The 12,332-nt window shown below is 42.1% G+C and overlaps 1 protein-coding gene across 3 annotated transcripts in view; it reads right to left on the bottom strand.

The window, feature by feature from the left end:
- The window catches only part of unc13c (unc-13 homolog C (C. elegans)), a 110,819-nt gene that overhangs the window by 50,829 nt on the left and 47,658 nt on the right, over window positions 1-12,332 (bottom strand). For all 3 annotated transcript variants that reach the window (XM_086107360.1, XM_086107361.1, XM_086107359.1), the window contains 3 exons: window positions 9,101-9,257; window positions 8,633-8,701; window positions 1,285-1,374 (listed from right to left, as the gene is read on the bottom strand). In XM_086107360.1, the coding sequence (XP_085963486.1) occupies window positions 1,285-1,374; window positions 8,633-8,701; window positions 9,101-9,257 (316 nt within the window). The remainder of the gene's footprint in view (window positions 1-1,284; window positions 1,375-8,632; window positions 8,702-9,100; window positions 9,258-12,332) is intronic.

Raw genomic sequence — 12,332 nt, 5'->3', positions numbered from 1 at the left:
TTGTCACCAAAAAAATAAATAAAAATCAAATGGAATCTTTATGGGGTGTAAAGGTCAAGTGAGAGATGTAACGTGGTAAAATGCAGTTCAACCTTCCCTGCAAACTCTCAATTTGCTTGTTTTGTATGATATCACCTTCCATGTTTGGACCGTGTGGTTATGTATGACTTCCTGGTGGAAAAAGGCAACCCACTTACATCCATTATGCATAATACAATTGACGCATGGCGTTAAAGTGTCTCCGCAGTACATCTTAAAAGAGAATCGCGGACGTGTCGGAATTCTCGGCGTGGTCGTGACGCACAGCGCAAAAGCTGCGGTGACCCAAAGTGACACTTTTCATTCCATCGCTCACAGATGCCATCTTAGCTATGCTTCTGTGCTTCAGCGTTCAAGCACCACCACCACCAAGTGGGAACCGAATGGACCCTTTCAGACACACGCTGTTGAAGAGAGATGGGGCGTGAGGAAACCAAGTAAGGAAGCATTTTCAATACAGAAGCTTGACTGTAGAGGATCCATTGTATAAGCCTCCAGTCAAGGACTTGGTGGGAACAGAGACATGCATCATTTGATTTTGAATGGTCAACGGTGTTGAGAAGAGCTGGGGGTGGGGAAAATTGAGTTTTCATTTGACTTCAATGGAATGAGCTGAAAATCAATGGGGGGGGGGGGGGGTTGTGTTTTCAATGAAATGTTGGGAGGATTCCAGGGTCGTGAGCAGTATTGTGTTTCAATAAGTCAAGGTTTTGCACTAAAACATTACATGTGACACCACATGAGAAAAATTAGCTCCATCTTTATGTTTCCATTGATTTGCTTTAAATTAATTACCATACTCCATCCCCGCCCCTCCACCTATACCACCCCCAGTGATTGATGCAGGTAGTCAAGGCCAAGACCACATGTGTGGAGACCGGCTAAGACTTTCAGGTCATGTCAAGGCCAAGAGTACTCTGTGGCATTCAGGCTACGTCAAGACCAAGGCGACGGAAATGTGAGACGGAGGGCAGCTGAAATAGTGACGACCTTGTCTTACTTTAATCACAAAGATACTTAGTCATTGTGAAATCTAGATGTGTCTAGTTGAAGGGTGTATGAATCGCAGTGGGTCACTACGGCGGTTAATTATACCGATTGTCATCTCGTGGAAGAGTATTTAATTGTTCTGCCTGTCACTGTATGTCGCTGGCATTGATAGATGAACTTTTAAGTGACCAATTAAGTGAAAGTGGCTAATTTCCAGGCACATTAGTTGGGTATCACTGCACTAGAGATTGGTACCTTCATCCTGAAAAAGGTGATGCTGGTCAGAAGATCCACGGTTGACTTCAGATCTTGGAGACGCTCTTGGTTTCCAGCAGGGAAATTGTCCTGGATGGCGGAGAAAAACAACCTGACTTTCAACAGCCATCCCCATCATCATTTAGGCCCGAAATATGAAAATGGATTACAGATTAACGCCCAGCAGTCATAACTGAATGAGTGTCTGTCCAATCGTTTAGCAGACTAGGGAGGTCTCCTCTGATGAAAACTTTGATTTCACCGCCATGAAGCCATCAGGCAGTGCACGGGAGCGTAACGGGGAGCTTTTAAATCCCTCGCAGCATTCTGGCACACTTACATTATCATCCTCTTCCCTCTCTCACTCGCTTTGCACTAATACCATTTTTCCCCCCCAGTTTTCTATATAATAAGAAATGCTCTTGCGATGAGAGTTCCCTATATCCTCCGCTACCTTTTAAATCAACGCACAGTAGTAGTTGGAGCAAAACTCTCGGCCGAAGCCTGCAGGCTTTACTGCAAAAACGCACCCGACGTCCAGCTCATGGATCACGCCCTATCGGCACATTATGGACTGTTCAAAACAGGGTGAAACAGGCCAAAATTGTGTTTTCCAAAAATAACACAGATTGGCCCTTTGAAAAATCCTGGTATGTTGTTCCTTTAAATGGAATTTTATACCTTTTTCTTTATGACCAGGTTTTCCAGATACTAACTGTGTTGAAGGCTCCTTCTTGCTTATCGTCTTTGGTTATATCACTGGTAACATGTAGCCACCGAGCATTGTGACATAAGAGCAACGGCGAAGACATCTGACACAATTCAGATATTTTGGGTTGACATTTGACATTGACATTTGATGAGGTTTGATGCAGAGCTGACAAAATCTGACTTTTTATGTTGTTATTATTGATTTATATATATTTTTAAAACCATGCCATTGTACATTACCATAACTCATTTTTTAACTCCATTGGGGCAAAGAGAAATGTTCAGAAAGACATGCATTAGTGTGGACTTAAATATCAATTATTATTATTATTATTTTTATTATTATTTTACACATATAGTGACTCTCAAACACGATCCTCCAGTCCCTTGCACATTTCTTTGAATATGTATCCTTCAAGTCCAGGCATGTAAAATAATAGCCTCTTGGCTATTGCATTGTTGCAGCACTGGTCTCATTCACGGCTTCACAGCTTGAAGCGTAAGTGGCATCAGTCACAAGGCTCTCTCTCCCTGCTGACACCGATATTCCCGTGACAATAAGCGCGCATCCACACAGCCTTTGTACACTTTGGAGATGTGGACTTGAGACTCTGCAGAGTAGCCTTGGATCTTGGCATCGCTCTTGAAATAACCAATATCCACAGCCGGCAGCAACACATGCATTGTATTTAATAATGCTAGAATGTTTATTCCTAAAATGCTGTGCGGTTCAATTCTGTGCTTTATTATGTTCCTTTTGGGCCCCCTTTATAGCTGAAATGGGGTGATTCACGAGAATGGGTGTTGTACTTTGCATGTACAGTAGCTGTGTTGAAATCCTTCTGAGACAAATATCAGAGTTTTATTCCAAGTTAGAAACAAGATAAGAGAGGTGAGAGGTGCAAAATTACGTTTATATAGCCCAAATAAATTGAAAATAAATGTGAATAATTTCTCCAAAACGGTGAACGAAACCGTTAAGGGCGGATGTCAATCGATGCACCTATCTAATAGATCATGTTGCCCCGGGGCCAGTTTAATACTGTGGCTCAGTAGCTATCCCTATCTAATGGCAAGACACAATTTTGAATTCAAATTATGTAACATCACAAGAAACAGAAACATATGGAAAGACCTTAGTTCATTGCGCATCAAAGTAGTCACTTTTTGTGACTTTTATGGCAACGCTTATCGCTGTAATTTATGAGCATTGTTGTTTTTTTTTAACTTCATTTTGTAAATTGTTCGAATTGTTGACCAGTGAACACATGTTTTAGGATGGCACCAGTTTCACCTGAGACATAATAATTTCATTTTCATTATTTCCTACGGGAACGATTGTTCGTTCATCTGAACTCAACAGTTTGGCTTTGACCTTACAGCCTCCACAACTACCGAATTTTAGAGACACTCGTGGATTAGATATTCAGTTTAAAGCATGTTCGTTTTAGGTCCGAAATTAGCAGAGCATCATATACATAACATTCTGATGCTTTTTTTTTGTTTGTTTTGTTTTGGACAGGCTGATGTAGCAATTTTGTGCTGGCTGGTGTGCTCGCCTCCATCTGAGTACTAGTGTGTTGTGACTCCATGCATCCATGTCATTACTTTGGATTATTTAGAATGTAAAAGGCACATCAAATTCTGCAGCAACCAGAGATCTAAACATGTTTTGTTCTCTAAACCCAAGTATAGAGGTGATTTCTTATCACCTCTCCCGGTGTCATACAGTATTCAGTATTATGAACTATGACTCAGTGGCAAACTACGTTAATCTCTTCAACAGTGTCATCTTAATCCCTATCGGTAGAATAATGGGTTTAAAATCATGGTACAAAAATGTGTAATCTCATCAGAGGTGAAATTAGTTGGCAACACGAACGTGTGCTTCACTGTATTTGCAAATTCATCTTGGACTGAAAACATTCTTTCTGCACCGCAAAGGAAGGATTTCTCTCCTGTCATGATGAACAGAAAAATGCAATTCCGCCGCGTTCAAAAGACAAAGATATTCCTGCCTGGAGGATAGCTGCGTGCATTTAATAAAACATGTCTTGAATTTATAGTAGTTTTTTCCTGACCTGAAGTCGACATGATGTACAATTTGTAACAAGTCCGTATGCTGATGCGTGTCAGAAAAGCAAAGTGCATCTAGCCGCCTCCGTCTAAATAATGCACCATTAAGAGAAAACACATTTTTTGTTGCTGCAAACATTTTACCAAGACTTAACAGTCGGTACTGAACATCTATCAGTGCAAAGTTTATAAAGGCTAATGTACATTATAAAATGTGTGCCGATTGCCCAATTTGACCAAATACGAGTCGACAAAAAGTGACAATGAATTTTTGATCGACACACAATACGTCCATCGCTGTATCAAAATGGCTCGGGTTTTTCTTGGTTTGTGTTTCATTGCTCGACCAAGTTTTGAGGTGCTTGAATAACCCAGAATAACAAAATAACACAAACTGATTGACTGACCAAACCACACCTGACCCATACACGCTCACCGACTGCCCAACAGCAATATGTCCCTATTACATGACGCCAATGGTCGAATGCCGACATATCATTTTAATCGGTGAAAAATAATTCTGCATGGCCAGCCCACTCACAAAACGTCGGCCTTGCATGTACGTATAAAACGTCTTGGGCATTCAAGTTCAGCTCATGAATAATGAGAGCAAGCTAAAGTGTTGCGTTTATATTTTAGTTCCCGATATTACATGTTTTTATTTCTTCAAGCAACTTCTAAGGTGAGACCAAGAGCGGTGCCCGACCTCACATCTCTGTAATGGGTTTAGTTTAGCATTATTATATTTGTGCAAGCGAAGTTGTTTGTAGCGTTTCTAAAACCACTGCACCAACCAAGCAAACCATGTTTATTTTTATTTTTTCCTTCATGACTCTTATACAGCACTCACTCAAATTTAAGGGCACAACTCCCAATGGGCTTTTGCTGAACAACATGACTTTATATCAACGTGTCCAAACAACAAGCAGCCTACTAGAGAACCTTGCAGATCCCACAAGGGACACCATGTGGGTACCCAAGATGTCACAGTACATCAGGCCTGTTTGGTCGACATTGACTCAAGGCCTCTTGTTGTATAAATGCAAACTCGATCACCCACGGAATGTCATTCGGGGAGCGGAGAGAAATTCACAGGGTGAGCCAGATGGGAATTGTATTCCTTTCCAATTGTGGCCGACTGGCTCGGTTCAGAGAGAATGAAAGTGAGAATTGAATAGTGCATGTGAATTGTGTGTGCGTAGGTGATAGGTACACCGCAGGGTGGTGCTGGCAGGTAATATTCTTTGATTTTGTTGTGTGTGAACATCACTGCCAAGAAGCAGGGCCACGGGAAAATAAAAGCTGCAGTTACTCAACACACACCTGCACACAGCACGCCTGTTTTTCAATCCACCCCTGTCATCTCTCTGTCCAATCCCGTCCCCTCTCATCCCATCCTTGCGTTTTATATCGGTCCCCGCATTGTTCCGCTTGTTGCTCTGGCATCAGCTGCCATCAAAGTGCTGACCCACTCGCGAATCAACACATCGCGAGTGGGTTGGTGTCGGTTCACTGCGTGGCGCCACCGGCTGGACATAGGTTTTGTATCCAAGTGAGATACTCAGGTGCACACACACAAAGAGGGGAGGAGGGGAAAAAAAAGAGAATGGGGTGAAAGGGCATGATGTACCTGCATGTGGGCGCATGTGTATGGGTGTGTGTGAGGGTGTGTGTGTTGGAGCTAACGAGATTAGCGCTCATGGGATTGTTCTAGAAGCTTATGTACTAAATGTCAGGAATTCAATCAGCCTGAGTAGAGTAGTGCAGCACCTTTGGCGGACCGACGTGCCCTCCCAACTCCAACTATCGGAGATGAAATTCTATTTGCTAGGATCCGTTTAGTTTTCATTCTGCCCTGTTTCAGAGGCTAGTCGGATCGAAATCAAATGTTGGAGCTCTCAGTCTTGGCTAGGAAAGTAAGCATTTATGTTGCTGTGCTTCTCTTAAAGATAAACGAACAAAGCTGAAAGCTAATCATGGGACCAACATTAGGCATCTCTGTAGCGTTATCAGGGAACATAAGTCATATTCTTGCTTTGATAATCGACTTGATGGGGCTTTTTTGGAAGATCTGACAAGATCTGTAACACCGCAGTCGTCGTGGTTTGGCTATCGCTCATACAGTAAGTGTGGCTCCTGTTCCCTATTACGCCGATGGCCCAACGTCAACACTACATCATTTATCAGTGAAAGACGATTCAGCACCAGCTTTGTTTTTTCCTCCATGTTTGAAAGCGCTGATCACAAATGACGACAGTCATCATAATGGCTTGGATTAGACTAGACCGTGTTTGGCGACCTGTAAGTGGGTATGTCAGAAGTATGGAGGGGATAATCGGTAAACCTCGCACGTGCACAAGCTGGGCGTGAAACAAAATTATTTAAGCATGAACGGGACAATCAGGTCCTAAATCACAAACGAACTTGTTCAAGATACTTGAGGTTCTTCCCTCGACCTGGAGGTCCCCTGGTCGTTAAAAGATTTGTTGAACATCACGCTATCAATTTGACCTATGATCTTAACTACAACCCAATCTCGAGCAGTATATCAATCGAAAAATCAATATAGCGCTCGCTTTGGCAAAGAATGATGAATCCAGAGAAGTTTCAAGAATTGTTTGGACCTGTGGTGTTGCTGCCAAGAAAACCTTTGCAGATGCGAGGCCAAGTCCTAATTGCGATGGCATAACTGTACTGCGCACGAATGTAGTTTATTGCGCAAATAGATGCGCAAATAGATGCGCACATCGATGCGTAGGAACACCCTGTGAGGTAAATAACACACCTTGCTAGTTCTGCCTGGAGGTTATAAAACATGAGTGGCACAGCGCCTGCGCTCGTCATAAAGCACACGGCGTGTCGCTAACAGCTCTAGTGGAAAATTCTCCACATACAGTCGAACATCTGTCCTCGGGAGCAAATGTTGGAAAGTCACCAAACTGCTGACCATGAAGAGTTCATCTATGTCGCTTAAACAGCCAATTGATGTTGGACAGAATCCTCCGGAGGAAAATGTCACCCAGCCACTTTTCATTTTGCACTATTCTTTTTCCATGGAGGAACTGTACGCTACGCAGTATGCGTCCTCGCTCAGCCGTCGCCAATGACCTTGCTTGTTCACCTGATATGCAAGGGTCTCATAACCTTGTTGTTGCGTTTTTTTGTTTTCTTTCCAGCTAAGTTCCAGTAGACACTCCACAATGTTGTGTGTATATGCTCCAGGGACCTATGCTACTTCTTCCCCCCCCCCCCCCCCTCAGTTCTTACCAGTTTCACTCGACACAAATTGTGTAATCATATCTACCAGTAATATGATTTAAAATAAATGTTTTCCCATGAATACACACCTCTCACATCTGGAATTGAGTTAATAAACATATCACACTACACAGAGTGCATTGGAAATATACAACAGAGTTTGCCAACATTTTATGCTGGTGCTGTTCTACCTAATTGGACCAGCAGGCTCACTTACATTCTTTTCGGGACTCGGTTATGTTGTCTGTCTATAATTTGCCAAAAACGAATCTTGTAATTCATCATTCGTTGATGATTTTTCAAATGAATCCCTTCCGGCTTTTGTTTTCTTTCAATGTGATTACACGCTGCTATGAAGGTTAGTTTGTCTGTGCTTTGATTGACTTTCTTACAATGGGACCTGGAGGGAGGGGGGTTTAAGGTGACCTTGATCCTGTCTCATTACACACATATCCACATTTATGTTTACAGAGGGTTCCTGATGGTTTACAGAACTTATTGCATAGCCGATATAAATAGAAGTGTTGGCCGGGTGCGCAATTTAGACATTTCGGATCACCAATGAAGAATATCCGGTTATGTGTTGGCACACGGACGCAAGCTGTAGTTAGCGGACAATGGGCCTCATTCACTCATGCTGCAATTGAAGCGCAAAAAGTTGCGCTTAAATTGGGCACGTTTGATGCATAAATCTGTGATTCGTCAATATGCTCATACCTGAAAATCTGCATATGGTGAGAACAGATTTAGAACTTCACAAAGTACAAATAATGAAGAATCAGCTTTTAAAAAAAACCAAACGTACGCATTATGTATTGAAAATAATCCCTCATTTGGTAACGAGTTGGTTAATGTCATAAATAACCGTGAAAAGGACACACATCATCACATTTACCCTCGTTACGTTCAAAGGCTTGTACGCAGGTGCATCCGCTGCTGTCTGCGTATAGGCAGTTGCCCGAATACACGCTGTAATCACGCAACCAGAAAAGCTATCAAACGGCTCGCATCAATTCAAGGCTACAAATCTCGAACGACATTGCCAGAAATTAATAGTTGATAAATGACCGTCAAAAAAAGATAAGCGGCCCACACATCGCTTGTGAAATAACTAACCAACATGGCTTCGATGTGAATCAGACAGGGTTTTAGTATATAATGGCAACTTGGGCACGGTGTAAGCACTTTTTTTTACAGTTTAGCATTTATTAGTGAATGAGGCCCACTGTTACAAAGAAGAAGAAAAAAAGACATCAAGTTGCCACAAGCTTAAGACAAAGTGACAAACAGTGTTGAGACTTACACGATACTTGGACAGGTCGATCCTCAACGAGTTGTGCAGCTGATCCAGTAATTTCACAAATTTCTCCCTCTGTCGGGATGAGAAATCAGCCACGATTAGGTCACAACTTGGAGTTGGATCGAAACATTGATACCGCTACTGGTTGAATGGAATGGTTGGGACCATCCTTGATCCCCAGTCGTTTAAATGGCCCAGAAAGCAGCACTCCATCTCCATTGCTGACTATTAAGCGACTTGTCGTCTGCTTGGAACCCTGTTGATTCATCAGGGTTCACGCTGTGAAGCAACTGAGTTAAAATGGCCTGCCAGACTTAGCTTAACAGAAATGCAACTAGTTTGTAGCCCGAAGAAGAATGTGACGTCAGTGAGGCCAAACATCCACACAGAGCTCCCAACCGGAGAATGTAGGCATTACCTTAGTAGTTGACATTTATTCACTTGGTCACATGTTTATATGAAAGAACTTACCCCAAAATTGGAGGCGGCGAATCGATCCGAAGCAGAGGCAGTGGTTGTGGTGGTCGTGGTCGTGTGGGCGAAGTAGGCGTTAATGTTCGCAAGCAGGTTACTCATCACCGCCGGCACACTGGGACACATGTACTTGGCGGACAGGCAGGAGAAATGCCTGCCAGGGAAAATTAATGGTAATTATTCGTAATTATGGTTGTGGGACGTGGACACAATTAAGAACAATAAACCCAGAGACGATTTGAGATGACACAAATGAAGTCTGATTCCTTTGGCAGGCACATGCATTCATGAATCAATATATGCTTAAGTAATCGCCATTTTATTGATGTTCCAAGCAATCCCCTCTGATGAAAGAGTTCATTTTTGAAGGCATGAAGAGATCCTGAATGAATAATGCAGAGATGTGCTGTAAAGCAAAGGTGCATGGACTGGAATAGCCGTTCCGTTAGCGATAAAACTAATCGAGTTACTTGGAGAGTAAATCCAAGCTTCTTATTGTTGGGATGTTTCGACAACCACACATTTAGTTATTTATTTTCTAGTGTAAGTCGTTGCTTCTAACAGATGCTAACCTCACTTTGTACTTTGCATATTACAGGAACCATAATGTTATTATATTGCATTTTATATCACACTTGTCATTAGAGTCACATCAGAAATGACGTCAATACACCCTGTACTGGTCGCCAACCAATCATGCTGTATAGATAAACAAGCATTCTGTAGTATGGGCAGTTTAGTCTCGAGAATTTGGCCTACAAGGTACCCTGAGAAAAGCCACGCAAGCACGGGGAGAATGTGCAAACCACACAGAGGACCTGAGATTCAAACCCGGAACCTCTCCATTGTTTGGCAGACATGCTAACCACTGCTCGAAATGGACATTACAACTGATTGTGATCAATGACAGTTTGTTAATTTATCAATACAGTCATCACGTTTTTTTGTCGAAAGAGCGAGTATTCTACTTAAGTCACAAAACATACAATTTGAGATTTTCTTGTCCTACCAATACAAGGAAATAGAAATAGCAGATAACAGACTTTTCCACTGTAACCAACCAAATTTCTGGAACATTGGAGTCATCATACTTTTATGAACATGAAATAAGTTCACACTCATATATACATAAGGCCAGTAGGGAATTGCTGAAACGTGACCACAGCACACATTTCCAAAGAAATGACGGTATGCTAATTCCAAAAAATATGAATGCTGTAGCACCTGCATCACTGCTTGTAGAGCATTTAAAACGTGTGCTATTCAACACTGCAGGGGCATCAAAATGTAAATGTGTAGTCATCTACAAGTTTACTTGACTGCAAAATAGAATACAGCAGCGCAAAGGTGAGGCACCCTGCTGAAGCGAAAAAACCAAGGAAAACAGTTGCTTTGCTTTGCTAATGCTCTCACCTAGAAGGCATAAAAAGAAGGGGAACCTCCAGCTATGTTGAATGTTTCTGCATCTGTCCAATTTAAATACCAGTGGAAATGTTTTGGGAGAACGTGCCTTTGTAGTTGCAAAATAACCCCCGCAGCTCAGCTCTTTTTTTTTTTTGCCTCATTTGATGTTTCCTCAAAAAGGTACCAGTGATTGCAAAGCATGATGGACACGTATAAGCGGAAATAGAACATATTGCAACATTCTGGAGTGATCCGTTACTCTGTCCTGGCTGTGATGTACAATACAGTGGAGCCTCTGTGTGAAATTAATTGGTTCTGGAGGAAATTTCTGAACTAGAAAACTTTGTAAGTCGAGACGCGTTTTGCATGTAAATGCCCTAATCCATTCCAAGCCCCCCCCCCCCCCCGAAATTCAGACATAAATGTTTTCTAAAGCATAAAAATGCATCAAAATATGTAACAAATACATGTTACAAGTAGACTATTGTAAAGAACTGATTCAAAGACATTTGCTTTTGTCGGCGTTTAACAATCCTTTGAAAATGTCCAAGGCAAACATCAGCATAGTGAGCGATCTCCCGACTGGTGAGCACTTTTCTGGATGATTCACATTTGGAACGCCTCATGGCCCGAGGGGCAAATGACAACGATGCTGCGAGTAGCAGCTCATACTGTATTTTTACCTTTCGCATCTTGAAATTTCTTTCGTAACAAGGGGCAATATTTTCCTGTTGAGGCATTTCGTAACTTGAGAATTTCGTATGAAGTTCGTAAGTAGAGGTGCCACTGTATGTCTAAAGTCAGTTATCAGGCTGGTTAGCATTAACATGAGGATACACAACTCCCCAGCACTCTGCGCATTTTCCACAATTAGTGGTGGGCACATCGTTTTGTTCAGTTTTGTTGTTTTATATGTTCATACACTAATGAAAATATTAGAAAGCATGACACATGGTCAATGGGTGTATAATTTTGATTTAGGTAGTTTATCATAACATGATAAGCTCTCCACTGTTGTAACCGCTGTCCCTGAATGGGTTAATTTAAAAATGTCACCTAACCATTTGCCAGGCGGTAAGGAGTAGCATCTTCAGAAAATTCCAGATTTTCTAACTGCATTATTTCCGATGGGAAAAGGTCTAAATTTCAAGTCAGAGCGCCCTGAAAACATACTCCAGTTCCCTTGTAGATTAGTTCAAAAGAACATGCAGTTTTCACATCCCGACTAAATTCTAAGAACAGGCTGTACACAAACATGTTTTGATCCAAATGTCTCCATCATCAGTCTGCTTTCAGATACCAAATTACCCAGAGGCACTTGTTGTGAGGGGGCGAGGAAGGAGATCCTTGCCCCCCAATCATCAATCACCATGTAAAGTGATTGATGATTGCATCTGTTGAAGTCCTGTGGTGCTCGGTTAGTTCAATCCCCAGAGCCATTAGTCCCAATTTTGTGCTGCACCCCCTTTGAATTTGTCCCCCCCGCCCCAACCCTGGTGAATGTAATTTGGGGTGCAGAGCAGGGAAGTGGTTGTTCAGTAAAGATGGGGGGGCAAATTGAGGTTTTTGAATAATTTCCGGTGAGGTACAACATCCTAAACAGGTTCTGAATGCAATTCATTGAGAAAAATGCTCTTTCAAGCCATTCAATGAGATCTCGCACTACAAAGTACCTGCTCAATTATCCGTCGCGTTCGGGAGCAGCTCTCAATAGGCAAAATGGGATCAAAACACTTAATTTTTTTAACATGTCGTACGGCATCCATGAATTATCCTATTAATCAGTTAATTGGCCAAGTACATTTGGTGCAATACAGGTGTGCAG

Source organism: Hippocampus guttulatus, chromosome 3 (genome assembly GCF_054856545.1).
Source record: "Hippocampus guttulatus isolate MCC_2025c chromosome 3, RoL_Hgut_1.0, whole genome shotgun sequence".
NCBI lineage: Eukaryota > Metazoa > Chordata > Actinopteri > Syngnathiformes > Syngnathidae > Hippocampus > Hippocampus guttulatus.
Note: the sequence above shows the minus strand (reverse complement) of the source record. Positions and strands in the feature narration are given on the sequence as shown.